At 36.6% G+C, this 26,431-nt stretch overlaps 1 protein-coding gene across 7 annotated transcripts in view; it reads left to right on the plus strand.

The window, feature by feature from the left end:
• Positions 1–26,431, plus strand: part of ARHGAP12 (Rho GTPase activating protein 12) — a 129,257-nt gene that overhangs the window by 14,315 nt on the left and 88,511 nt on the right. For 6 of the 7 annotated variants that reach the window (XM_027841547.1, XM_027841549.1, XM_027841551.1 and 3 more), the window contains exon 2: positions 2,181–2,919. In XM_027841547.1, the coding sequence (XP_027697348.1) occupies positions 2,266–2,919 (654 nt within the window). In that variant the 5' untranslated portion in view covers positions 2,181–2,265. Of the gene's footprint in view, positions 1–1,853; positions 1,902–2,180; positions 2,920–26,431 lie in introns of those variants that run through there. The other variant, XM_027841548.1, reaches the window with a different exon arrangement.

Here is a 26,431-nt window from a genome sequence, read left to right on the forward strand (position 1 = left end):
CCTGTTTGCCTCAGTTTCCTTATCTGTAAAATGATCTGGAGAAGGAGATGGCAAACTGCTCCCAGTATTTTTACCAAATACCCCAAATGGGGTCACAGAATTGGACATGACAGAAATGACCAGTGAAGTCTTTAGGGAGCTAGGAAAGAGGTTGTGTGTATTCAGAATTGAAGGCAACAAGACTGTGATCCAGGTTAGGGATATATGCCGAGTGCCTTTTGAGTATGATCAGGGTTGTAGAGTTGCTGATAAAAGTATTCAGGAGTGTAGATAAATAGAGTAATAGCAACAGGCATATTACTTTTTGAATGGATATGAAAAAAATCCCCAATCAGGCAATTGAGAAAGGAATATAAATATGCAAGGTTCAAAAGCTATAGTCTGTTCTTAGCCTTTATGTTTGGGCAAGTTACATATCTTTACTTTGGTTTCTTCTTGAATATTTATTGAATATTTAAATGAAGTTTGTCAGTCGGAACATTAGGATCATAACCTCATATAGTGTTACTGCATATACCCACTGGAAGAGCATAAGATTTCTTTTTGCAGATTCAGAACTTAATATCCTGTACAGTATTTAATAAAATGCAGTGATCACTTTAAAAAGTCTGTGGGCATGTGAAAAAGTTGGCATACTTTCAATAGTTTAAAAAATTTGTCTTTTTTCCCATTTCTTTCCCATAGTTAACATCATATATCCTAAGGACAATACTATGTTGTTTTAGTGTTTTTGTAATCTTATTACTGTTAGATATCACTGTTAGACATAATGGTGAACAAATATAGATTACTTCATATCTTTTTGTATGTCAGCTGAGAAAGATGATTTGGCTACAGTGGTTAAATGAGGTGGTAGATGAATGTGATGAAATAGGAAAATTTGTTGCTGGATAACTCTTAGGTTCTCTAGGACTGTTGGGTTTCTCTGAGGGGTCCTGAAACCCTTGAACTGATTTGGATTCTAGGGTTACAGTTTGGGATTGTCTCAAAGACTAATAGTGACAGTGTTCTTTAATCACTGTTGGAATATTTTGTTTTAGCACTTACTGAAATATATTAGAACTAGCGTGGAAAGAAGAATGAATATTAGGTTTCTCAAGCCGGTTTAGTACTATAACTGACAGGTTTTCCCATGGAAAGCCTCTAATACTTTCTAGCAGAGAACTAACTTATCGTTGGTTGGGAGTTTACATTTGTGTATAAATATGTCCAAAAAGGCTTGAAGGAGTCCTCCAGAGGAGGACAACCAAATAAATTGAACAGTTTTCTTCTTTTCTCTCTTTTAATGATAGTGTTGATCTTTGCTCAGTTATATTAAGAAGCTTAACAGGTATATAATATATAGTGAATCATTCTTCCAGGAGACACATGTACCCTCATTCTTCTTCATTTTTTTTTTTTGGATGAGGGCAATTGGGGTTAAGTGACTTGCCCAGGGTCACACAGCTAGAGAGTGTTATGTGTCTGAGGCCAGATTTGAACTCAGGTTCTCCTGACTCCAGGGCCGGTGTTCTAGCCACTGTGCCACCTAGCTGCACCTCTCATTCTTCTTGGAAAGAAAGCAATAATAAATTCCGAATGTTTATATCCAAGAATATTGAGAACGTATGTTCCAACTTTAGGATTTGGGGCTTGATCATAATCCCAAAACCCCTCTCCATCCTTTTATTTCTAGGATAATATTGGAAGCCTTGAGATGATCATACGTGTAATACTGTATTACTGGAGTTCTTAACCTGGGGTCTATGAACTTTTTTAAAAAAATACTTTGTTAGCTATTTCGGTGTAATTGGTTTCCTTTGAAATCCTATGTGTTTTTTTAATAGATTTAAGAACATTAGTCTGAGAAGGGATCCATAGTCTTCATCAGATTTCCAGAAGGGTCCGTGACACAGAAAAAAGTTAAGAACCATTTCTACTACTCCTTTTTCTTACAGAACATAATACCCTGTATTCTAAATTGTTAGCTTATCTTCCATCTTGTCTTAGTTCTTTAGATGTACATAGGTATAGAATGTAGTTTGAAAGTATAGTTTCATCTTGATGTAGTATGTCCTATATGTTACATGCACACATACATATTTAGCTTTTTACATTTCTGGAGTTGGAGGTATTGAATTATGATATGCTTGTGTGTTTGCTAAGCTATGCTAACTTTTTTTCCCCATTCTCTTTTAAAGCAACAATAGCCTTCCTGAGCCCAGACCTCCAGAAGTCATAATGTGTGTGCCTTTTTTCTGGAGAGGTGAATGATTCTGAAGAAAAATGGCTGACAGAGGCGGGAGGACCATTCCAGGACAGGTTTATATTGAAGTGGAGTATGATTACGAATATGAAGCAAAGGACAGAAAGATTGTAATAAAACAAGGAGAGCGGTATATCTTGGTGAAAAAGACAAATGATGACTGGTGGCAAGTCAAACCAGATGAGAATTCCAAGGCTTTTTATGTTCCAGCACAGTATGTTAAGGAAGTTGGTCGCAAAGCACTGATGCCACCTGTTAAACCTGCAGTTGGACTACTAAATAATTCCACAAAACTGATTCAGAGATCTACAGAAAATGTGAATAAATCACCTGAGCTTTCAAGTTTTGGGAAGTCATCATCTATTCAAGTAACAGGTCTGGGTCGTGATGCTAATCAGAATTTTGGAACGAATAGTAGCCCAGGTCAGACTGTCAGTCTAGACCTTCTCCCCAACAATGGAAAATTTAACAGTGACTCACAGTCTCCTAAGATTTCTAGCCAAACTAGGACACACTTATTTGGTCACTTTTCAGGTCCAGAGTTCATTGACATAGAGAAAACCAGCTTTTCTCATGAACAGTACTGTGATTCGGCTGGCGAAGGTTCAGAAAGGATCCAGCATGATTCTGAATCTGGTGATGAGCTGAGCAGTAGTTCTACTGAGCAGATACGGGTAAGCTTGAAATCACAACTGATAAAGCAATATCTCTGCTCCCCCAAAATGGTTATCATTTGATTTGTAAAAATTTTCTATTTGAATAACTTTATTAAAAGATTAAGAAGAATTAGAAGTTCTCCCTGCTGTGTTCAGCTTCATGTGTCCTGGCTTAAGAACTAGAAAAGTGGATGACCTTAGTAGCTAAGAGAATTAGATAACCATTAGATACCATTAGATAGCACAGGACCTTATGGAAATGTATTACTTGTACAGGGAGGACTTACTTAGTTTATTTATTGTAAATATCTTTTTCAGTAGAATCAACCTGACTTTCTAATTTAGGTCATTTTGAATTTTTCAAGTAAGTAGAATTTAGCTAATTATGGAGCTCCTTAGGGTTGTTACCTCATTTTGCAGATACAAGTTCTTTTTAATCTATCGTTCAGAAAACTAAAACCTTTCACTCGCTCTTTCTACGCTTAGTAGCAGGCTATTGATAGATAACCATCTGATAGTATTGGGTACAACCGATAGATTGAAGGAATACTTAGGCAAGTTCTATTAAAATTCCTGCTGAGAGTTTAAAAAAAAAAACCTAGACCTTGTTTAATTTCCTTTTGAGACTTGAGTTTGTCACTTTAACAGAATACACTTAAAACTAAAACAAGTGCATAAAATAAACTTAAATGAAGTTAGACAGGCTAATTAATCCTATGATCACAAATCAAATTTAAAGCTAGTGTGATTTTTGTTTTGTTGTAGTAATATAAAATGAGTGTAATAAATCTCAGGCTTAATGTGTGTAAAAGTCTTGTCAAACTTTAAGATAGGTGATAGGGACCAGACCCATGGTTTCATTGACATAGGGAATTCCCAATGCAGGTTGTTACCTTTTTTGCAGCTTGCTCATAGTCTTAGGGAGTTGCCTAGAACACTGAGAAAGTGAGTGATTTGCCCACAATGTGTCAGAGATGAGACCTGAACCCTAGTCTCTCTGATGTTGTGGTTGGCTCTCAGGCTGTTAAATCTCTGATTAAAATACTACATTTGGTAAGTCATAAGACTGTTTTGGTGGGCAGAAATGTTCCTAAGCTGACACAGAGTTTAAATTTCATTTGGTCTCTTTAGTGTGATTTTATTGTGTGCATTCTAAACATTTAATTTTCTTGTGCCATTTTTGATTGGGAAAAAATTGGAACAATGATAATTTTGGAAATAAGAGCCTTTTGGTTAATTTTAGAACAGGTTAGTTACACAAAATGGTCATGTCAACTTTCCTCACTAACATGCTCTTACCAGTCTTTACTTCAGTATTTTCAGTATTTTCATGCTATTTAGGTATAGGTTAGCATAGGCTAGTATCGTATTTCCCAACCTTTCTTAGCCTGTGGCACACTAGCGATCTTGTCAGAAAGTGTGTTTTCTAACTACATCTAGCGGTATTCAGTCCAGTGATGTGTTTATCCAGTGCCTACATCACACTTTATACATACACAAATTGACTTTCCCTGGCACAGTTATGAGTCAGTTTATGCAGGGTGTTTATCCCACCCTTTACCTTCTTTTGTTGCTCTCCACGGTATACATCCGCTTTTCTCAGTGATTAATAACATCAAGCTCCTGGTCTTGTTCTCCATACCTTCTCCTTTTGTTGGACTCAAGTACTTTGGTATTTATACTGATGAACTTTCTTTTTTAAAAATTTTTTTTATTATTTTATTATTTTATTTTGATTTCTCAACAATCGCTTCCATTAGCTTTTGAGTTTTAAATTTTTCTCCCCCTCTCTCCCCAAGACAGCGTGCAGTCTGATATAGGCTGTACACATACATTCCTATTAAACATATTTTCACATTAGTCATGTTGTAAGAAAGAATTAGAACCAATAGAAGGAACCACAAGAAAGAAGAAACAAAACAAAACAAAAGTAAAAAAAAAAAAAAGAGCAAATAGTATGCTTCAATCTGCATTCAGATTCCATAGTTCTTTCTTTAGATGTGGGTAGCATTTTCTGTCATGAGACTTTTGGAGATGTCATAGATCCTTGCATTGCTGAGAAAAGCCAAGTCTATCAAAGTTAGCCATTACACAACATGGCTATTACTGTGTACAACGTTCTCCTGGTTCTGCTCACTTCGCTCAGCATCAGTCCATACAGGTCTTTTCAGGTTTTTCTGAAGTCTACTTGCTTATCATTTCTTATAGTACAGTAGTATTCCATTGTTCAGCCATTCCTCAGTTGATAGGCGTCCCCTCAATTTCCAATTCTTTGCCACCACAAAAAGAACTGCTATAGATATTTTTGAATATGTATGGGTCCTTTTCCCATTTTTATGATTTCTTTGGGATACAGCCCTAGAAGTACTATTGCTGGGTCAAAGGGCATGCACATTTTTATAGCCCTTTGGGTATAGTTCCAAATTGCTCTCCAGAATGGTTGGATCATTTCACAACTCCACCAACACCAATTAATGTTCTAGTTTTCCCACATCTTCTCCAACATTTATCATTTTCCTGTTTTGTCTTGTTGGCCAATCTGATAAGTGTGATGTGGTACCTCAGAGTTGTTTTGATTTGCATTTCTCTAATCAATAGTGATGTAGAGCATTTTTTGATATGACTATAGATGGCTTTAATTTCTTCATCTGAGAACTCCCTGTTCATATCCTTTGACCATTTATCAATTGGGGAATGACTTGTATTCTTAAAAATTTGACTCAGTTCTCTATATATTTTAGAAATGAGGCCTTTATCAGAGACACTGGTTGTAAAAATTCTTTCCTGTGGGGCAGCTAGGTGGCACAGTGGATAGAGCACTGGCCCTGAAGTAAGGAGGACCTGACTTCAAATGTGGCCTCAGACCAAACACTTGACACTTACTAGCTGTGTGATCCTGGGCAAGTCACTTAACCCCAATTGCCTTAAAAAAAAAATTCTTTCCCAATTTTCTGCTTCCCTCCTCATCTTGTGCAAAAACTTTTCAATTTGATGTAATCAGAATTATCCATTTTTTATTTTATAATGTTCTATCTCCTGTTTGGTCATGAATTCTTCTGTTCTCCATAAGTATCTGTCAGATATATACATTCCTATTAAACATATGTTCACATTAGTCATGTTGTAAGGAAGAAAAACTATTCCTTGCTCTCCCAGTTTGCTTTTGGTATCAGCCTTTATATCTAAATCATGAACCCATCTTGGCTTTATTTTGGTATATGGTATAAGATTTTGGTCTGTGCCAGGTTTCAGCCATACTTTTTTCCAGTTTTCCCAGCAGGTTTTGTCAAATAGTGAGTTCTTATTCCAGAAGCTGAGGTATTTGGGTTTATCAAATAGTAGATTACTGTAGTCATTGACTACTGTGTCTTGCATACCTAACCTATTCCACTGATCCACCACTCTATTTTTTTTTGGGGGGGGGCTAGGCAATGGGGTTAAGGGACTTGCCCAGGGTCACACAGCTAGTAAGTATCAAGTATCTGAGGCTGGATTTGAACTCAGGTTCTCCTGACTCCAGGGCTGGTGTTCTATCCCCTGCACCACCTAGCTGCTCCTACCACCACTCTATTTCTTAGCCAGTACCAAGAAGTTTTGATGATTGTTGCTTTATAATAAAATTTAAGATCTGGAATGGCTAGGTCACCTTCCCCTTTATTTCTATTCATTAGTTCTCTTGAAATTCTGGACCTTTTGTTATTCCAAATGGATCTTGTTATTATTTTTCTAGCTCTATGAAATATTTTTTTGGTAGTTTGATTGGTATGGCATTGAATAAGTAAATTAGCTTAGGTAGAAAATTGTCATTTTTATTATATTAGCTTGGCTTACCCATGAGCAACTGATGTTTTTCCAATTATTTAGATCTGACTTTATTTGTGTGAAAAGTGTTTTGTAATTGTGTTCATAGAGTTCCTGGGTTTGTTTTGGTAGGTAGACTCCTAAACATTTTATAATGTGTACTGTAACTTTAAATGGAATTTCTCTTTCTCTGTCTTGCTGTTGGGCTTTGTTGGTAATATATAGAAATGCTGATGATTTATGTGGGTTTATTTTATATCCTGCAACTTTGCTAAAGTTGTTTATTATTTCAAGTAGTTTTTTATTTGATTCTCTAGGATTCTCTAAATATATCATCATATCATCTGCAAGGAGTGTTTCTTCTTTGCCTATTCTAGTATCTTCAATTTCTTTTTCTTCTCTTATTGCTAAAGCTAACATTTCCAGTACCATATTGAACAACAGTGGTGATAATGGACACCCTTGTTTCACCCTTGATCTTATTGGAAATGCTTTTAGCTTATCCCCATTACATAACGATGCTTGCTGAAGGTTTTAGGTAGATGCTACTTATTATTTTAAGGAAACATTTGTTCCAATGCTCTCTAGTGTTTTTAATAGGAGTGGGTGTTGTATTTTGTAATGGTAATTTTTATTTTTTTTTTCTTGTTTTCAACATTTACTTCCACAAGATTTTGAGTTCCAAATTTTCACCCCATCTTGCCCCTTCCCCCACCCCAAGACAGCATGCATTCTAAATACCCCTTCACCTAGTCTTCATTCCCTTCTATCTCTCCCCCCCCTTCTCTTATTCCCTTCCCCTTACATTTCCCTGTAGGGCAGGATGGATTTCTGTACCCCATTTCCTCTATTTCTTATTTCCCAGTTGCATGTGAAAACATTTTTTCTTAAACATGTGTTTTTAAAACTTTGGGTTCCAGATTTTCTCCCTTCTTCCCTCTCCACCCACCCTCATTGAAAAGGCAAGCAACTCAATATAGGTTATACATGTGGAGTTATGCAAAACACTTCCATAATAGACATGCTGTGAAAAACTAACTCTATTTCCCTTAATCCCATCCTGTCCACCCATTTTATTCTATTCTTTCTTTTGACCCTGTCCCTCCTCAGAAGTATTTGCTTTTGATTACCCCCTTTCCCAATTCCCTCCTCTCTATCATTCCCCTACTCTCTTGTCTCCTTCCCCCACTATTTTCCTGTAGGGTAAGACAGATTTCCACACCCAGTTGAGTGTGTATGTTATTCCCTCCTTAAGTCAAATCCTATGAGAACAAGATTCACTCATTCCCTTTCACCTTCCCCTGTTTCCTCTCCACTGTAAGAGCCTTTTCTTTTCTGGTTTGTTTGTTTTTTTTTTTTTTTGTGGGATAATTTACCCCGTTCTGTCTCTCCCTTTCTCCTTCTCCTATTATATTCCTCTCTTACCGCTTAATTTTATTCTCCAGATATGACCCCTTCATTTTCAACTCACCCTGTGCCCTCTATCTATATCTATATATACATACATATAATTTTTTCCCCTCCAACTACCCAAATACTGACAAAGGCCTCATGAGTTACAAATATCATCTTTCCATGCAGGAATGTAAACAGTTCAACCTTAATAAGTCTCTTATGATTTTCTCTTTCCTGTTTACCTCTTCATGTTCCCCTCGAGTCTTGTATTTGAAAATCAAATTTTCTATTCAACTCTGGTCTTATCATCAAGAATGCTTGAAAGTCCTCTATTTCATTGAATGACCATTTTTTCCCCTGCAGGATTATACTCAGTTTTGCTGGGTAGGTGATTCTTGGTTGTAATCCTATCACCTTTGCTCTCTGGAATATTATATTCCATGCCCTGTGGTCCCTTAATGTAGAAGCAGCTAAATCTTGTGTTATCCTGATTGTGTTTCCACAATACTTGAATTGTTTCTTTTTGGCTGCTTGTAATATTTTCTCCTTGACCTGGGAACTCTGGAATTTGGCTACAATATTCCTAGGAGTTTTCCTTTGGGGATCTCTTTCAGGAGGAGATGGTGGATTCTTTCCATTTCTGTTTTGCCCTCTGGTTCTATAATATCAGGACAGTTTTCCTTGATAATTTTTTGAAAGATGATGTCTAGGCTATTTTTTTGATTGTGGCTTTCAGATAGTCCAATAATTTTTAAATTCTCACTCCTGGATCTGTTTTCCAGGTAAGTTGTTTTTCCAGTGAGATATTTCACATTGTTTTCTAATTTTTCGTTCTTTCGGATTTGTTTCACAGTGTCTTGATTTCTCATAAAGTCACTAGCTTCGAATTGCTCTATTCTAATTTTTAAGGAAGTATTCTCTTCAGTAATCTTTTGGACTTCCTTTTCCATTTGGCCAATTTTGTTTATTAGGGCATTCTTCTCCTCATTGGCTTTTTGAACCTCTTTTGCCATTTGGGTTAGGCTATTTTTTAAGGTGTTATTTTCTTCAGTATTTTTTTGGGTCTCCTTTAGCAAGCTGCTGACTTGTTTTTTCATGACTTTCTTGCAAAACTCTCAGTTTTTCCTCTACTTCTCTTACTTGCTTCTCAAAATCCTTTTTGAGCTCTTCCAAGGCCTGGGACTGATTCATGTTTTTCTTAGAGGCTTTTGATGTAGGTGCTTTGCCCTTGTTGTCTTCTTCTGGTTGTATGTTTTGATCTGCTTTTGTCACCAAAGTAAGATAATATAGTCTGACTCTTTTTGCACTGCTTACTCATGATCCCAGTCAATTACTTGAGTTTTAAACTCTTTGTTAAGGTAAAAGTCTGCTTCCAATGTGAAGAGTGTACTGTCACAAGCTTCGGGGGTTTGTACAGCTGTTTTCAGAGGTACTTCTAGGGAGCTATAAATTTTCAGTTCTTCCAAGGTGTTATGATAAGGGGTGAGGTGTTTTCTCTCCACCACCACAACAAGCTCCACCACACCAGCGTTCCTCCTAGCCCCAGGACCGCCCCTCAGAACTGTGACCCAGATCCAAGCACCGGTAAAGCAAGAGATTCCCCTCAGCACTGGCAAAGAGATCCCTGCAATCCCCTTCTGATCAGTCACTCGATTTTCCCTCAGTCTGTGGGCCGGAAGCTCGGGAAAAAGCTGTGGCCCCCGGCTGTGCTTGAGACTTGTGGCTGAGACCTAGCTCCTCTCTCACAGCAGTCACAGACTTTTCCCACTGACCTAAGTTGTCTTTGGCATTTGGGGGTTGAGAAGTCTGGAAACCACCATAGCTGCCTGCGATTCAGCCCTCCGAGGCCTGTGTGCCCACGCTGCACTGTGTTCCTCTTCCTGCCCAGCATGATATACCTTTCCGATCAACCATCCAGGCTGTCTTGGGCTGGAAATTTGTTTCACTCTGTCTTTTTGTGGGTTCTGCTGTTTTAGAATTTGTTTAGAGCCATTTTTTTAGGTATTTGGAAGGCTTTGGGAGAGAGCTCAAGACAGTTACTGCTTTCTCTCCGCCATGTTGGCTCCCGGGTGTTGTATTTTGTCAAAAGCTTTTTCTGCATCTGTTGAGATGATCATGTAGTTTCTGTTAGTTTTGTTGTTGATATGATCATTTATGCTGATAGTTTTCCTAATATTGAACCAGCCCTGCATTCCTGGTATAAATCCTACCTGGTCATAGTGTATTATTCTTGTGATAAGTTGCTGTAATATATTTGCTAATATTTTATTTAAAATGAACTTTCTAATAATTTGCCCATACAGTTCTTCTGGCTTTTTTAGTCCAGTTACTTTACTTGTCCATCTTAATTTTTCTGCACACCATTGTAGATGCCATCATCACCTAAGATCTGAGGTTTTAAAATTCCACTATGTAACCTTCTGTCCTTTCTCCTTCTCCCTCACACTTATTCTACTCTTTACATTCATCATGACCTTTTGTCGCTTGACCCATTATAACTGTTCAGTCTGACTTCATTTCCCCCCCCTGCCCTATATTGAACCAGTGGCCTGCCATTTTAATGCTTTCCTAGCTACTGTCCTAGAATTCTTTGCCCTCTTGATATTTACTATAGCAGTACTTGTCTCAGAATCTGATATCTCTGTCTCTGGGTTGAATAAAGGCACAAAATTAAAATAATTTAAGCACTGCAGATCTTTGATGAGGAGCCCAGACTGTTGCTCAACAGCTCATGTAATCTACCCTTATTAACTTCCTGTCTCCTTCCCTAAGGTGATTGCTCCGAAACTTTTCTTTTCCTCTCCCCCATGATTGTTTCTTCTCTTGGGCGGGGGAAGGAGGAGGAGATAAGCATGCACACTTGTGTGTGTGTATGTATGTATGTGTATGTGTGTGCGTGTGTGTGCTTATGTGAGTTTACATATATAATATTTGTAGTAGATGATTTGACTCATTACGTCATTTGAGGTTGAGGTCGAGATGAGCTTGAGCTCCCTTCCTGTGTTCTTCAACACTTCTCAGCATCTTCGCTGAAGAGGTCCTGAATCTCTCTCCCTGTAACCTTGATCACAATTCCTCCTCACTTCTCTAGAATTTGGCTCCAACATTCATTCCTTTTTAGCTGTCTAGAGCTCTCAGAGGTTGAGTGATTTATCTGGGGTCACATAGCTAGTATGTGACAGAGATGGAGCTTGAACTTGGGTGTTCCTGGCTTTGAGATTGGCTCTATCTGCTGCACCATGCTGTTTCTCTAGAATATTGATGTTAAAGATGAGCTTTTGTTTCAGGGATATTTAGGCTTGGGGTCATTGAAGCAATTGTGTAATTCCTCAGATGCATTCCAGCCTGGTCTCTTCCTGTTCAATTCTGGGCCCAAATCATTGTTCACCTGCAGTATCTGTCTGAGTTGTATGTATTGATGGGCTGACTACCTCTGTGAGTTGTCTGTTCAGCTATATATTGTAGCATCATAAGAACTTTATATGTATTTGTTAAATTTGAATTTTGTTTAATGTTGTAGGGAGAATTCATACTTTGGGTAGAGGTTTGGATTTGATAGTCTCTAAGGTTCTAAGTCTAAGATTCTCATTCAGTGAGAATCCCAAGTACATGTTTTGCTTTCTGACATATTCGTTGATACTTTAGCACTTAAAGTTATTTATACCATAATCCCTGCTTTTCTGAAACTCTGTAATGGATTCTTAGACGTTGTATATTATTTTTCTCTCTGGTTTTTGAAAACAACTTGTCATGTTGGAGTGTGTTCATTAGCATAGGTATTACTGTGTAGTAAATGCATTGTATATTTTTGAATTTGCAATAAATACACTATGGAGCTAGAAATTTGGAAAACCTATCTATTTAGAATTTATATTTATGAATGTTTTTGGCACAATATTTTGTGTTACTGTGAAAATGAGGTCAAATGCTTAATTTGATATAAGATTTTAGGTGAAATTTTTACTGTTTTCATGGAATTGTTTCATTTTTATCAATGTCTTTCATCTGAGACTGAATATTTGTGCTTTAGAATGTATAAGTTCTGTTTAAAGTAACTTGTGCATATATTTGCTACTTTGTTATAATTTCTTAGAAGATTATTGAACGATTTAAAAGTTTAAATTTGTACGTAAATTTGTGCTTTAATTTTAATCATCGTAATTAGAAGTTGTGCCAGCTCTGTTAAGGTTTTTGGAAATTTTTCTTCACAAGTTGAAAAGTTTAGTTAAGTAGCATTAGAAAAAATAGGTTACTTTAATGGCTTTACAATGAAAAATTCTTCAACAATGTTTCATCAGAATGTTGCTCATCTAGGTGGCAGTAACAGAAACAATAAATGTGGTATGTTTGCATTTTTGTTTTGAAAAATCATCTGTTGTATGTAAGTATAGAAGGTGGTTTCAATTCAGAATGACTGACTACTAAAATAATTTACTAGTAAATCTAGTTTAGCATTTTGGCTGTGAAACATTATTGATTTTGAAATGTCTCGAGAGAACCCATAAATCCTAATCTGGAGAATGAGGGACATATGAGAGGAGTGCCCATAATATCCAGGAATAAACAAGAGTTGGGGAAATTTTAGAGAAAAATACGGGGAATAAGCCTATAATCATAATGGGGCAAAGTTTACTATAGAGAAGTTTTTTACATGCATAATGCACATACTTTTGCATATAGTTTTTTAGGATGAAAAGTACTGCTAAGCATCTTTTTCTCAGAGAACTTCTGTGTGCACTATGGACAGAAGTAAATTTCACACCTGTCACTTCTTTGAAATATAAAATGAACAAAAATATATTTGTTTACTTTGGGAAATGGCTTTGTTTTGTTTAATTTTGTTGAAGAAAAATTTAATTTTTTTATTTGTCCCAACTTGATGCTTATATACTTTCCCCTCATTTTAGCTTCATTGCCATCTTAGTGTCACAGTAATAATTTGAAGACGTTCACCAGTTGAGGCTGTGGTAAACTAGTATTCAAATCTACAATCCTAGCAAGTAGTTGATTAAATTATCTGCTTGTTCTTAGAGAAACTCCAGTCATATCATTATTAATCTAGGAAATGAAAATATGACAAAATGTTATTCTACTTTTATATCTGTATGACACATTTTTTCAAATTTACTTTTCATTAAGATACCTAAAATGATTAAAAGGCAATTGTTTTTGTTTTGTTTTGTTTTGTTTTGTTTTTTTGTCTAGGCAATGGGGTTAAGTGACTTGCCCACGGTTACCCAGCTAGTAAGTGTTATGTGTCTGAGGCCCAATTTGAACTGAGGTCCTCCTCACTCCAGGGCCGGTGCTCTGTCCACTGTGCCACCTAGCTGCCCCAAGGCAATTGTTTTTTACAGTAAAATTTATGAAGTTCTCAAGGACTTTATCAGTTTATTTTGGTTTAAAGATAGGAGATTGATACCTTTTTGTATGTTTTAATTAATATATAAAACTGACATCCTGAAAGGTTTTACTTTTTTGTTAGTGCTGTAGAAATGTGTTAACCATTGTCATCTCTGAGTTTGTCTTGCTAGCTTTAAAGCAAAACTAGGACTTGAGTAGTGGATGTTCTTCCATCTAGTGTAAGAGGCTACAGTAAAGTAAATCTCTTTGAAAGATTTTGAGGAGTCTTTAACTCCCTTTGCTAAGATTAGCGAGGATTTAGCTAGTTCTAACAGCGGAAGTATGAAAGTACAAAATTGCTTCAAAAATACTGATTGATTGTCATCTTTAGATTTATTTCAAATGTAAACATCTGTTCTGACATGTGAAAGCTCTTAGATCAAATGTTCTTGGTTTAAGAGTTTGCAGGCTTCTAGGTCTTATTTATTTCTAAGATAATTTTATAAATGTTCTAATACTTATCTGTAGAGGAAATGTGGGTACTTATAGATATACATTAAGCTGCTGTTTTGCTTCAGGTAAGAGAAGGAGTAAGTTGAGGGAGTCAGAAACAGTGCTAAGAAAGTATTTGAAAATATAAATACCTTTTATTAAAATTTCTGTATAAAATGCTGGCTTCCAAATTGCAAATGGAAAGAATGTTGCATAGGAAGTCAGAAGACCTGGATTCATGTTCTGACTTGACTACATGCTAGACTGTGATCTGGATCATGTAGCAACTTTCCTTTCTGAGCCTCAGTTTCCTCATCTGTAAAAGTAGAGGAATGGACTAGATAACCTCTGAAGTTATTTTCAGCCCTGGAATTCTATGATTCTGTATTCTGCTGTAGACTCTGTACAGGTAAAGTGGAAGACTGTTGGTGGAGAGGATTGGGGAAAATCAAAAGGCTAGTTTATTAAGAATTAATTTTTATACATGGTGAAGAGAGGAGAAAGAAGGAATCCAACATATGGCAGTTCTGTTTCTATAGTAGAGGTATTCAGATTATAATCTACAGATTTCTTTTGGACTTCAAATAGACTTGCCTTTTGAAGGGAAAAAGTGGGCTGTGCACTGCACAGGAGTAACTCTAGTTGAAAATAGCTCAAGAAGGACCAGATTCAGAGCATTGGGGAAAGCTAGGGTTATTCTGACATCAATGTGACCTGATATATCTCAAATCAGTGCGGATTGGGAGGCAGTGATTCAGATTGGGTGTAGGCAAGCTACAGCATTACTTCTGAATATGGTGGTCAGTACATGCTCCTCAGAATTTGAATTCTTTCATTTCCTATTTATTTATGATTTGGATAAATGAGTGGTCTTGAGTCCTTGCTACATGAGGATTGGTTGAGAGAATTGGGGATGTTTTCTACAGAAGAGAAGACTTGGGAGTGAAAGGTTGGGGGAATCATAGCTGTCTTCATAGTAGTGAAAAGACTGCCTTGTGGAAGAGGGATGAGGCTTGTTTTTGGCCCTGGAAGGCAGAAGTAGGAGCAATACATGCTGGATGACAGCTTGTCAAGTACATTGTAGAAGGAATTCTTTGTCAGGTGTAGTTGGACTGGATTGCTACTGAGGTCACTTGGGATATTCTGTAATTACAATTCTTGTTCTTAGCCTTTTGAAGGCTAGCTTTTCATTTTATGTTGCCATGTTGAATTCCATCCTCATCTAGATGGGAGACAAAGCCATAGGCACACTGCTTAACTAACCTTGTGTTTTTGTAGTTATAGAAGGAAAAGGGTTCACTTTTTGATTTTGTTTTTGGTACGGGATGGATTTAAGCTTATAACACTGTCCTAAATTGTTTTCTCAGAGCCTCTTATTTTATATCAGGCTTCTCCAACTGGTAGATTTATTGATTTTAGAAAAGTTTTATTGCTGTCTTTAATTTTAGAATGTAGGCATTTTGTGATATATGTTCTCCATTGAGAGTCTTCTAAGAAAAATAGGTAAGCAAAATTAACTGACACTATGTCCATCTAGCAGTGTTAAGCAGCACCCTATATTTATAGTCCCCTACTTCTATAATAAGGTAGTAGTTATGATTCATTATCTGACTTTTAATTACAGCTTGTAGTTTTACTTAGAAGACTTGAATTTGAGCCTAGTCTCTGCTACTTACCAGCTCAGTGACCTTGGACCAAATCACTTAAATTCTTTGGACTTCAATTCAGCAGTCTGGAAAAATGAGAAAATAACACTTGTCTGAGATGTACAAATGAAATGAGTATGTTGTTGGGACCAGTTGGTATATAATTCAAAGCCCCACTCTGATCAGTCTACATTCTGCTTTTCTCTGCAATTTGCTGAATTTCCTATTAGGAAGGCTCCTACCACTCTGCTCAAGGGCTTGACTGTCAGCTTCCCCTTTCCTTCTTACTTTGGAAATTAACTCATTGTCAGCAACCTATTCTTTCCCCAAACCCTTGTTGAAATTACTGTAAAATACTCTTAAGCTTTCCTAAGGAAATGAAAAGCAACTCTTCACAATTTTTAGGGAACTCCTGGCCTATGGACTTTGGTATTTTTATTTAAGAAAGTAGCTTTTCTAACAGATGTTTCAATTTTTTTCATTCTCAATTTTTGTCTTGCTTTGAAGAATTAATTTTTATTTCATCAGCCTGCTTTGATACCTAAGGACTTATTTATACCTAAGTTCCAGGTGACTTGATTTGTTGGATCTTATTATGTGTGGATTTTTTTTTTTGTCTTTTTAAGAGTATATATTGCAGTTTTTTTTTTTAACAGACAAGTCACCAGATAGTTGATCATCTTGAAACTAGGTGGTGGTGTTCAATTTTAATATATTTGTATTAAACAACTCATATATGCACAGCACTCAGGTAGAGACTAGGGGATACATAAAGACCTAATTACCTGCATAGAACTATTTGTGGTAGGCATATTGCTTTGACATCTTGTTATTAGCAGTTTACAGTTATATCTTTAATTAAATTTATTACATTGTCCATCTTACATATTCTGAAGGATAATTTGTGTTCCTTGAAGAGCAGCTGAATATTATTAAAATTCTAAGGCAGTTTCTCATTTTGTATTTTTGTGTATTGGCATTTTTTCTTGATATGTGTGAACATTTATATAATGCTTTAAGATTTCTGAAGAACTTTTCCCCATCTCTGTGAGGATAGGTAGTACATGTATTATTTTCATTTTACAGTTGAGGAAATTGAGGCCAGGGTATAGGTTAATGAACTTGCCTAAGGTGGCACTATATTTTAAAAATATATTTATCTTTTTCAATATATTTTGAATACATATATCTTATTTTCAATATATTTAACTTATGAAGTTTTGAAAACTTCTAGAATGTCATTTTTTTCTAATTGCTTCACTTCAATAGAAATTAAACAGAGCGTTGTAAATATGATGGAACAAGAGTTACTACCCTCAACAAGGTTATAACCTTCTAGATGATAATTGATGATTCATACAGTGTAGGTCCAGAAGTTTGCAAAGACATATTTTATGCCAGTCAAGCTGAAATAGAAATGGATCCCTGGAGGCCACATTCTGACTTAGAAAAGTCCCTGATTAACATTTTCAGTGTTGTGTTGTAGGGTAGTTCTTTTGTTAAACATTTTCCAATTACATTTTTATCTGGTTCTGTTGTACTTATCTGGACCATGAGTTTGATACCTCTGTCATACGCTGTCATTCAGTCCTCACAACCATTCTGTGTGGGAAGGACTGTGCTAATTGTCCATGTTTTTAGAGATGAAGGCTCTGAGGCACAGAGAGGTTAAATGATTTTTTTGTAGTTGTAAAGCTAGTGTCAGGATTTAAACCTGTATCTCCTCTGACTCCTGTTCCAAGTCCAGCACCCTTTCCATTACACTAAGCTGCCCCTGAACATCGTGCTGACCAGCGTGGTGACTGTGTGAGGCCGAAGGAGGGAATGAGTCTAGAGGTACTGTGCATTTATGCCAAGTAAGGGGCACGCAAGCCTACCTAAGCTGATCAGTAAAGTACTCTGAGGTGGAGAGAGAAGGTGGCATGTGCCAGACAAGTCTCAAACCTCCTCACTCCTTTTCACCACAACCTTCCATCAGACTGTGATGGAGACAACTGAGGATCCTGAACCCTGGAGCCCTGAGAGTATTGGGACCTCACAGACTACCAGTCTAGCAATCCTGATGGAGTAGGGGCCTACCTTCTTTGCTGACCACCTGCTTATCCTTGGGCAAGTAAACTCAGGCATTTTGGGAATGGCAGCACACCGCTAGACCACTGGTCCAGCTTCCAGCTCAGCCAGCCCTTGTTGCCCTCATTGGGGAAAGCAACTCCAGTGGAGGTGTAACCTGGACACTTTCTGGGGGTGCTGCAGCCCTTGCTTCCTCAGCAGGCATGGCTATTGAAGAACCAGAAAAGAAAATCCTCTCTACCAGAGTCTTTGGTACTGGTAAATGTTTCTCAACATCATAAAGGGATGTGATTTTATTAGTGGAAGTAACATTAAAAAAAAATATTAGCAATTTTTTTTTGCCATTGCAAGCTAAGGACCTTTCCATCTGATTTACAGCCAAAACCTTCTGTGTTCCTTATCTCCCCATTAGAGTGTGAGTTCCTTGAGAGGGGAGACAGTCTTATTTTTCTCTTTGTATCCCCAGGGCATAGCACAGTCCTTTTCATGTGGCAAACATTTAAGTCCTTTTTCATTCATTCATGCATTCATGTAAAATTGACAGGACTGGTCAGGTGATTGGAGTCAGAAGTGAGAGAGAATGAAGGGTTTGTACTGTGCTTTTGGTATATAGATTACAATTATTTGATTGAAGGAAAATTAATTTAAAAATTAAAAATGTAGATCTCTTACACTGAACTCTAGTATGAAGTAACTACAGGCCACACTCAGTTTACTATATTAGTTCAATCAAATCTTGTGACAGCTGTCAGAGTTTGTGTTTTGGCTTCTTAAAAATACTTCTAATTTTGATCTAAACCATGAGATGTTCTCCTGATTAAAGAAATTTAGAGTATGTCAATGGGGGCTATGATAAATCTTGGTGGTAGCTATTCAATAGTGTTCAGACAGTTGAGGAGAGATTCTTTTTCTAAGTAATGTTTTTCTTAAGGAGAGAAGGTTTCTAATTGACTTGTAGTGGTAAATGTTTTCCTTGATCTCTTATGTGTAAAATCTTGAAATATCAATGTATTGTACCGTATTTTACTTCTGAACATAAAACAACTACTTTGGTTTTGGGAAGAATATCTTCAAAAACATTTAATTCAGTTTTTCTATGTAAATGTTTTATAGGAATTATTAAATATAAGAAAGGAATAAAAGATTCATGGCACCTGGATAATTATTTCTTAGTGTGTAGCTGGTCACATTTTGTGGAAATTGTGTTTATTATTAATGGCTTTATTCTGTCTAATTTGTAAGGTCATTGAGGACACGGCTTCATAATCTTATCCCTTAGCACAGTGTCCTCCAAATTGCTGGTTTTGTTGTTAAAGTTCAAGTAAAATAATGGTTAATATTGGGTCAAATTCTCTATCTCCTTTAAAATATTCAATATGCCTTTTATGCTATACCTTCTCTGTTGTAACAGTTAAATATTTAGTACTTTTTCAAAAAAAAAATCACAGTTAAGTTGGCAAGCATAAATTCTATATATACGTTATCATTCTGAATGATGTTGGAGTAGAACGCTTTAAGTTTGCCAGCTAATAAATTCTGAATTCATCTGATTGTCCTTTTATCTAGCATATATCTTTTCCACAAGAATTTTGTTGTTGATTAGTCATTTCAGTCATGTCCAACTCTTCATGACCCCATTTGGGATTTTCTTGGCAAAGATACTGGAGTAGTTTGCCATTTCCTCCTCCATTTCATCTTACAGATGAAGAAACTGTCATTTACCCAGAATCATGGAGCTGGTAATCTGAGGCCAGATTTGAACTCAGGAAGATGAGTCTGGTTCCTTACTCCAGGCCCAGCACTCTTATCTACTTTGTCACCTGGCTACCTTTCTACAAGAATAACCCATCTCAGAATGATTGCTAAAATTATTAACAGGGTCAGAAAGTTTTGTTTTTATTTTTAACTGCTTTCATATGTTAAAAATGGGGGGAATAATACTTGTACTGCTTATGTCATTGGATTGTTGTGAGGAAAGTGCTTTGCATACAAAGGGAGCTTTATAGTAGACTGTTCTCTACCCAGTACCACTTTAAAATTACAAATATTAATGAAATGGATTTGACCTTAAGCTTTTATCTACTGGTGCCTTAATTATAAATCATAGTCAGTTGAATGTAAGAGACTAGTACCTTGGGATAGTAGGAAGAAAAGAGTGCTGGTAGGGGAAAGCGTGGTGCCAAAGCAAAACTTTGACAAATTGTCTTAGGGTTAGCCTCAGTTCCTTAAAGTTAAGTACCTTCCCTCTTAGATTATTACCTTTAACCATCCCATAGTAAATCTATTGTATTTTGTTTGCATACTCTTTCCTCTGTTAGTAAGTAACCTCTTTGAGGACAGGAACTGTTTTTACCTTTCTTTGTATCCTCAGCACTTAGCACAATTGCTAGCACAAAATAATAACAGCTTTATCCTTCCAATTCCTGATACTGTATAGGTGTGTTGAATAGGAACAAGTCCTTTTTTTTAGGATTTTTTTCTTTTGTAATAAAAATTATTTGGCTCATCAAACTTGGTACTGATTATCCTATTTTATACTTTTTGGCCCCTTTCAAATGGAAAAATAGAATTTAAAAAGCACAGAAGTTAGAGTTGAAAGGGACCTCAGTGGTTATCTAGTGTAACCTAAACCTGATGGTCATCCAGCTCTGCTTGGATACCTTCAGTAATGGAGAACCCCCCACTTCCCAAGGTAGCTATTCTAAGTTTGGATAGCTCTCATTGTTAGAAAGTTTTTCCCAACATCAAGCCTAAATTTGCCTATTTGCAGTAGGTTCTGCCCTCTGGGGCCAAACTGGTTAACTCCCCTTTGACATGATAGCCCTTCAGATAATTCAACATAGTTACCTCATCCCCATCTCCTCTTCCCCTTTGTGCCTCAGGCAACATTTCTAGTTAGTTCAATAACAAGGATTGAATTAATAATGTATTAGGTGTTGACTGATGCTATGTCTGGCACCAGTGGCTAAGCACACTTCTAAACTTAGCTCTTACAATCGAATATGTAGCTTTAGATTTAATTTGGGTTATAGCTTCATCATTCTCCTACCTTTAGATTAGTGTGACCTTTGTCTGGACTCTGGGGCAACATGGCATGATCGTGAACCACAAAGTCCAGAGAATGTAAACTGTTTTGTCTAGACCATTGGTCTCCGAAGTGGAGGCTAACGCCTAAAACCAGCAGTGTGTGATCCATCATAGGACTCTAGTTACTTTACTTTTGAAAATATTCAACATAGTCCCTTAATCTCTTTTTTCTTTTAATTACAGAAACTTAGTCAATGATTATTTAACAGTTTATAGTTTTAAGACATTTGCAAAAAAAGTCTTTGTTAAATCCCAAGGTTTTTAAAAGTAGATATAATACTATGAACCTAGGATTGAAAACGAGAATGGGAAAGTTTGCTTTTGGGCAGTTGCAAAACATTTTTACTGCCCCCAAGCCTCTCATAACAACAAAGGCCCATCTTTTCTTTTTTTAATAAATTTTTATTGATAATTTTTTTAATATTACCTAAGTTTTCTCTTGTTGAGTGAGGCATGGAAGGTGGGCTGCCAGAGTACTCCACTGGTGATACCTTCTTGATGACAGGAGAAAGCAAGGAAGACCTCCAATCAGTTGGGTGGACCTCCTGTGGTAAACTTTTGGGAGGACCTGGATTAGAATTGTGCAAGATAGGTAGGCATGGATGGGTTGCACTCTGTGTCACTGCGGGGTACTCCTGAATCATTGAGGTCATAGATCCAATTGAGTACTTAAAATGATATGCTCTTAAATCTACTCTGCGCATTTTTAGTAGCTGATAATTTGTCCCAGCTCCCCCACCAATCCATAATTTATTGGGAAAGAATAATTTTGCAGAGAATGGATTTTCCTTTTCCTTACCAGAAATGTAACTAAAGTTGTATGGTCTTATCCATTTCTTTGTGCTAAAGCGATTATAAGGTAATATGTTTATGAGAAGTGGGTTTTTTTTTTTTAAGTTTTAGGCTTTTTGACATTGATTTATTAATGTATTTTAAATTATTGTTGCTCTGAGTTACTGAAGAGTGGTTGTTCAGCTATGAGTAATAGTAGCATATTAGCCAATAGTTAAGGAGCTTGGAGCTATTGGACTTACCAGCCCTTTGATGGCATTTGGTCATTGGTCGAGGTGAGGATGGAGAGTCAGTTTTCCATAGGCATTGCTTTCCTTCGTGATGCATCCTGGGCTGGCTCCATCTGGGTCTGAGGGTAAAGTGGTGGCAGTAGTTTGATTTGCCTGGCACATTCTACCTCTTGTCCCTCTTTCCCTCAGGGGACTTTGCTACTTCAGCAGATATTACCCTTATCTTGTCCTAATTTTATTTTGCATCTAGGGCAGGCAGGTAACAAGAGTCCCTTTTTATGCCAAATGGGGGTGACAGCCTTTCAAGAGTTTTCAGTAATTTGTGTTGTAGTTTGATTGGATTTTTAGACATCCATTTTATTTAAGTTGATATATTCACTAGTAGAACATGTGGACAGAAAACATTAGTGCTCTCTGTGATAAACCAGACTCTTTGTTCCTGTGGGTAGCAATTACAAGTATAGCTCTTTTCTATTAAAAGAAACAAGACTTCTTTATATGACTTTCAGTATGTCTAAGTCTGAATAGTAGCATAGTCTTACCCAGGGGAGAGAACACTGGGCAAGGAGTCAGGAAATCTGGACTGTATTCCAGACTTTGCCACAGACTTGCTGTGTGATCTTAGGAAGTCACTTAGGCTGTATCTACTGCAGTTCATTCAAAGTAAATGAGCCTTCCACACCATCTGCCTCCTTCGAGTTGGCAAAGTGCCAGATGGGCAGGAGCAAGCAACCAGACAAATGGTATTTTCCTCCATTACCAAAAGCTGGGTTTGGTTCTATTTATTATTGGGTAACCAGAATGAATCTGGGGGTATTTGTATTTGAAATTGATCAATGGTATTTCATTTATTTTTCCAGTTACATGTTAAAAAACAATTTTTAACATTCATTTTTAAAAATTCTGAGTTCCAAATTTTCTCCCTCCAAGGAGCATTTTATTAAAAATTCACTTTGAGAACTGTGCTAGGTTCTGGAAATGCCCCTGAAGTCACAAATGGTTTTGTGTCCCCACTCTTGGGTCCTCCCTTTTCAGGAGCTCTCTTGAGCACTACTGGGGGGTACCTTTGGCCCATGGGTGAGATTCAACTCTTGGGATAATTTTATTTTACATCCAGGGCAGATGCTAAAAGTCATTATTCCTATTTATGCCTTTTAGGGTGATGACCTTTAAAGGATTATCAGTAATTTGAGGTTTAGTGTATTGAGTTTTAGGTTGTTTCTGAGAGCAAGTGATATTGAGAGAAGAAAAGAGAGAGGTACACAATGGAATCTGCTTCATAATTCTGGCTGAGACCAGCCCTGTATAGAATAGATGTATATATTTTTATTAATATGACATTTTAAAAATATCAAGAACCTCTGTTTTAGGGTATTTGAAATTTCTTAAGTATATATCTCTTGCTTTGGTAGATGGAAAGTAAAATTAGGTGGTAGCAAAACTGCCTCTTAATTTAGTGAGTTTTGATTTTGGGGGCAACTGATTATTTGAGGCAATTTAGAGAATTAGCATACTAATACCTTGGGTCCTATGAGTTTTAATTTATAGCTAAGCATCTAATTTTGTAGTTCATCTCTTAAAAATTTGTCCAAGACTATTTGAATTTTACTTTATCAATAAGCTACTGTTACGTAGTTTCTTTTTTTCTCCTAGAATTAGGACATTTGGTAAATTAGAAACTCCATATAGTTAGCTATTATTTAGCATTTATTTTAAAACTTGTAAAATGTTACAGAGATAAATAACATTTTTCAGAATCTCATAAATTAAAACCTTATTCGTTCAGAAAGAACCCCATGATATATATATTTCATGTTTGTATTCTTATTACAACAATAATAATGACTAACACACAAGAGCACTTAAAAATTGCAAACCAGTTCACTTGCATTTTTTCATGAGTCTCACTTTGCGAGGTAGGCTGTTACAAGTACTGTTATTTCCATTTTACAAATGAGGAAACTGAGACTCAGAGAGATTTGTGACTTTCTTTTGTACAAAGTATGTGTTAGAAGTAGGTTCTGAGTCCAGGTCTTCCTGATTTGAAGTGCCACATTCTTCTTTTGTTTTTTTAACCAACTTTTTGCTCACTTTATGCATTTCAAAACATAATGAATATCTTATCTTGAAGTTTGTATTTTTTTGCCTAAATTAGGAAATTTAATTTCTAAGAATAAATGTGTACAAATATACATAGAGAGTGAATACAGATGCACTTTCAGATATTTAATTATACCACTGAATTGTGTTTTTACTGGAAAAATCAATGACAGAACGTTCTCTAAAGGCTTGCCTTTTTGACCATCTGAATGCTGATCTGAGTTAGCATTCAATTCTCTGAGGGAGGGATGACTGTTGTAATAGTGGCAGTGTGCCCAATCATGACATGCTGCCTCATCAGCATGAAACGATGAACTTTTTTTATTTCAAGTTGAATTTTTTTTTTTTTTCAAATTGTTTCCCAAAAGCTTAGAGGCAAAATTAGAACTTCAGTGCAACTGAAATGTCACTGACAGGTGACAGAAATCTGAGTTCCTCTTCCCTTTTAAGGAAACCAGAAGTGAGGAAGGAAGTAGCTGACATTTACAATCAACTCTAAGGTTCCTAAAGCATTTTACATGTTATTTTTAAAAATTCTATTTTACTTTTGATACCCTTAGTTTTTATATTACCTTTATTTCCAGATATTTCCAGAATAACCAGTGATCTCTTAATTGCCAAATCTAATGTTCTCTTCTTAAAGTTTCATCCTTCTAGATTTCTCTTCAGCATTTGGTACTGCTGACCCAACCCCTCTCCTCCTGGGTATTATCTCCTCTTTGGGTTTTTGTGACACTATTCTGTCTTGATTTGCCTGCCTGTCTTAACCCTGCCTATTGGTTTTCTTTGCTCACTCTTCCATGTGATACCCACTAACATTTGCCAAACTTGCCCTTCCTGTTCTTTCCTATTCCTACCTCTGTTTAAGGGTATCATCATCCTTGTCACCTAGATTTGACATCTCAGTGTCATCTTCTAATTCTTACTATCACTGATGCCACACGTCTGTGTTGTCATTGCTATCTCGATAGCAGTTTTCACATAATAACCCTTCATCATGACTCACAGGTCTGCTACCCTAATTCAGGTCCTCATCCCTTTTCACTTAAGATATTACAAAAGCCCTTTTGATCATCTCACTCTATACAGTTACCTGAATAGTTTTTCAGAGAGCTCAGGTCTGACCATGTCACTCCTCTATTCAGTAAACTCAAGTGAAGCCTTATCTCTAGGCTCAGATAAACACTTTTGATTGGCATTTAGTCTCTCCATAATTTGTTCTGTTCATACAGCAACACTCCATCTTTGTACCTTTGCACTGGCTGTCCCCCATGTCTGTAATGTCATTCACTACCTTATCACTTTTGCTTATCAGAATCTTTGGTTGCCTTTAAGATTCAGCTCAGGAGCCCCGTTCTACATGAAGCTGTGCCATGTTGCTCTCCTTACCCCCCAGCTGCTAGAAGTGCTACCCCCCAAAAACCCACCTTATTTTCATTATGTATATATCATGTATGTGTATCTATAAATAGAAATATTTATATATCCTCCCCCCTTTGGAATGTAAGCTCCTTGAGGGTAGGGAATTTTTGTTTTTTGTTTTTATATCCCTAGCACTTAACACCTTGCCTAGCACATAGTCACCCAGTAAGTGCTTGTTGATTGATTGGATATATTATGGTTTGACAGACTTCAGTTGGGGAACAAAAAAACCTTCTTTCCACTTATATAGTTATTATTGTGTGTATTTTTGCATATGTTGTTTTCCTGGTTTTATTTATTGTATTCTATATCAATTCTCAAAGCTTTTCCTTTCCTCCTGAATTCTTCATGTCTGTTGTTTCTTATAGCACAGTAATATTCCATTCTGTTCACATGTCACAATTTGTTCAGCCATTCCTTAATCACTGGGCACCTAATTTGTTTCCAGTTTTTTGCTATCACAAAAACTACTGCTGTAGGTGACTCTTCTATGTAAGAACTTTTTTTAAACTTCCTTGAGATATGTGCCTGTTAGATATGTTATTTCATTTGATCCTCACAATAATGAGCTAGATATTAATCATATCTGAAGTTTAATTTCTATATTAATCTGTACCTAAATACACTGGTTTATTGTTACTTTAGCACAAATTTTTGTGGTCAGTTTTTGTGCAGTCAATCAGTAAATGTTTATTAAGTGCTTACTGTATGCCAAGCACTCGGTGAAGTGCTGGGAGTATAAAAAGAGACAAAAGACAATCCATGCTTTTTTTTGCAATCTGGATTAAGTAACTTGCCCAGGGTCACACAGCTAGTAAGTGTCAAGTGTCTGAGGCTGGATTTGAACTCAGGTCCTCTTGACTCCAAGGCTGGAGCTCTATCCACTGTGCCACCTAGCTGCCTGTAACAATCCATGCTTTCAAGGAGCTTACAGTCTAATGGGGGAGACAATATGCAAACAAATATATACAAAGCAAGCCAGATACAGGATAAATAGGAAATAATTAACATAGGGGAAACATTAGAATTAAGAGGAGTTAGAATTTTAGTTGAGACTTGAAGGATGCCAGGGAGGTCAGTAGTTGGAATGGAGGAGGGAGAGGGCTCTAGATGAATGGCAGTAGTTTTGTCAGAGATCGTTATCAGAAGGCATCA

Source organism: Vombatus ursinus, unplaced genomic scaffold (genome assembly GCF_900497805.2).
Source record: "Vombatus ursinus unplaced genomic scaffold, bare-nosed wombat genome assembly UNPS02014861.1, whole genome shotgun sequence".
Taxonomy (NCBI): domain Eukaryota; kingdom Metazoa; phylum Chordata; class Mammalia; order Diprotodontia; family Vombatidae; genus Vombatus; species Vombatus ursinus.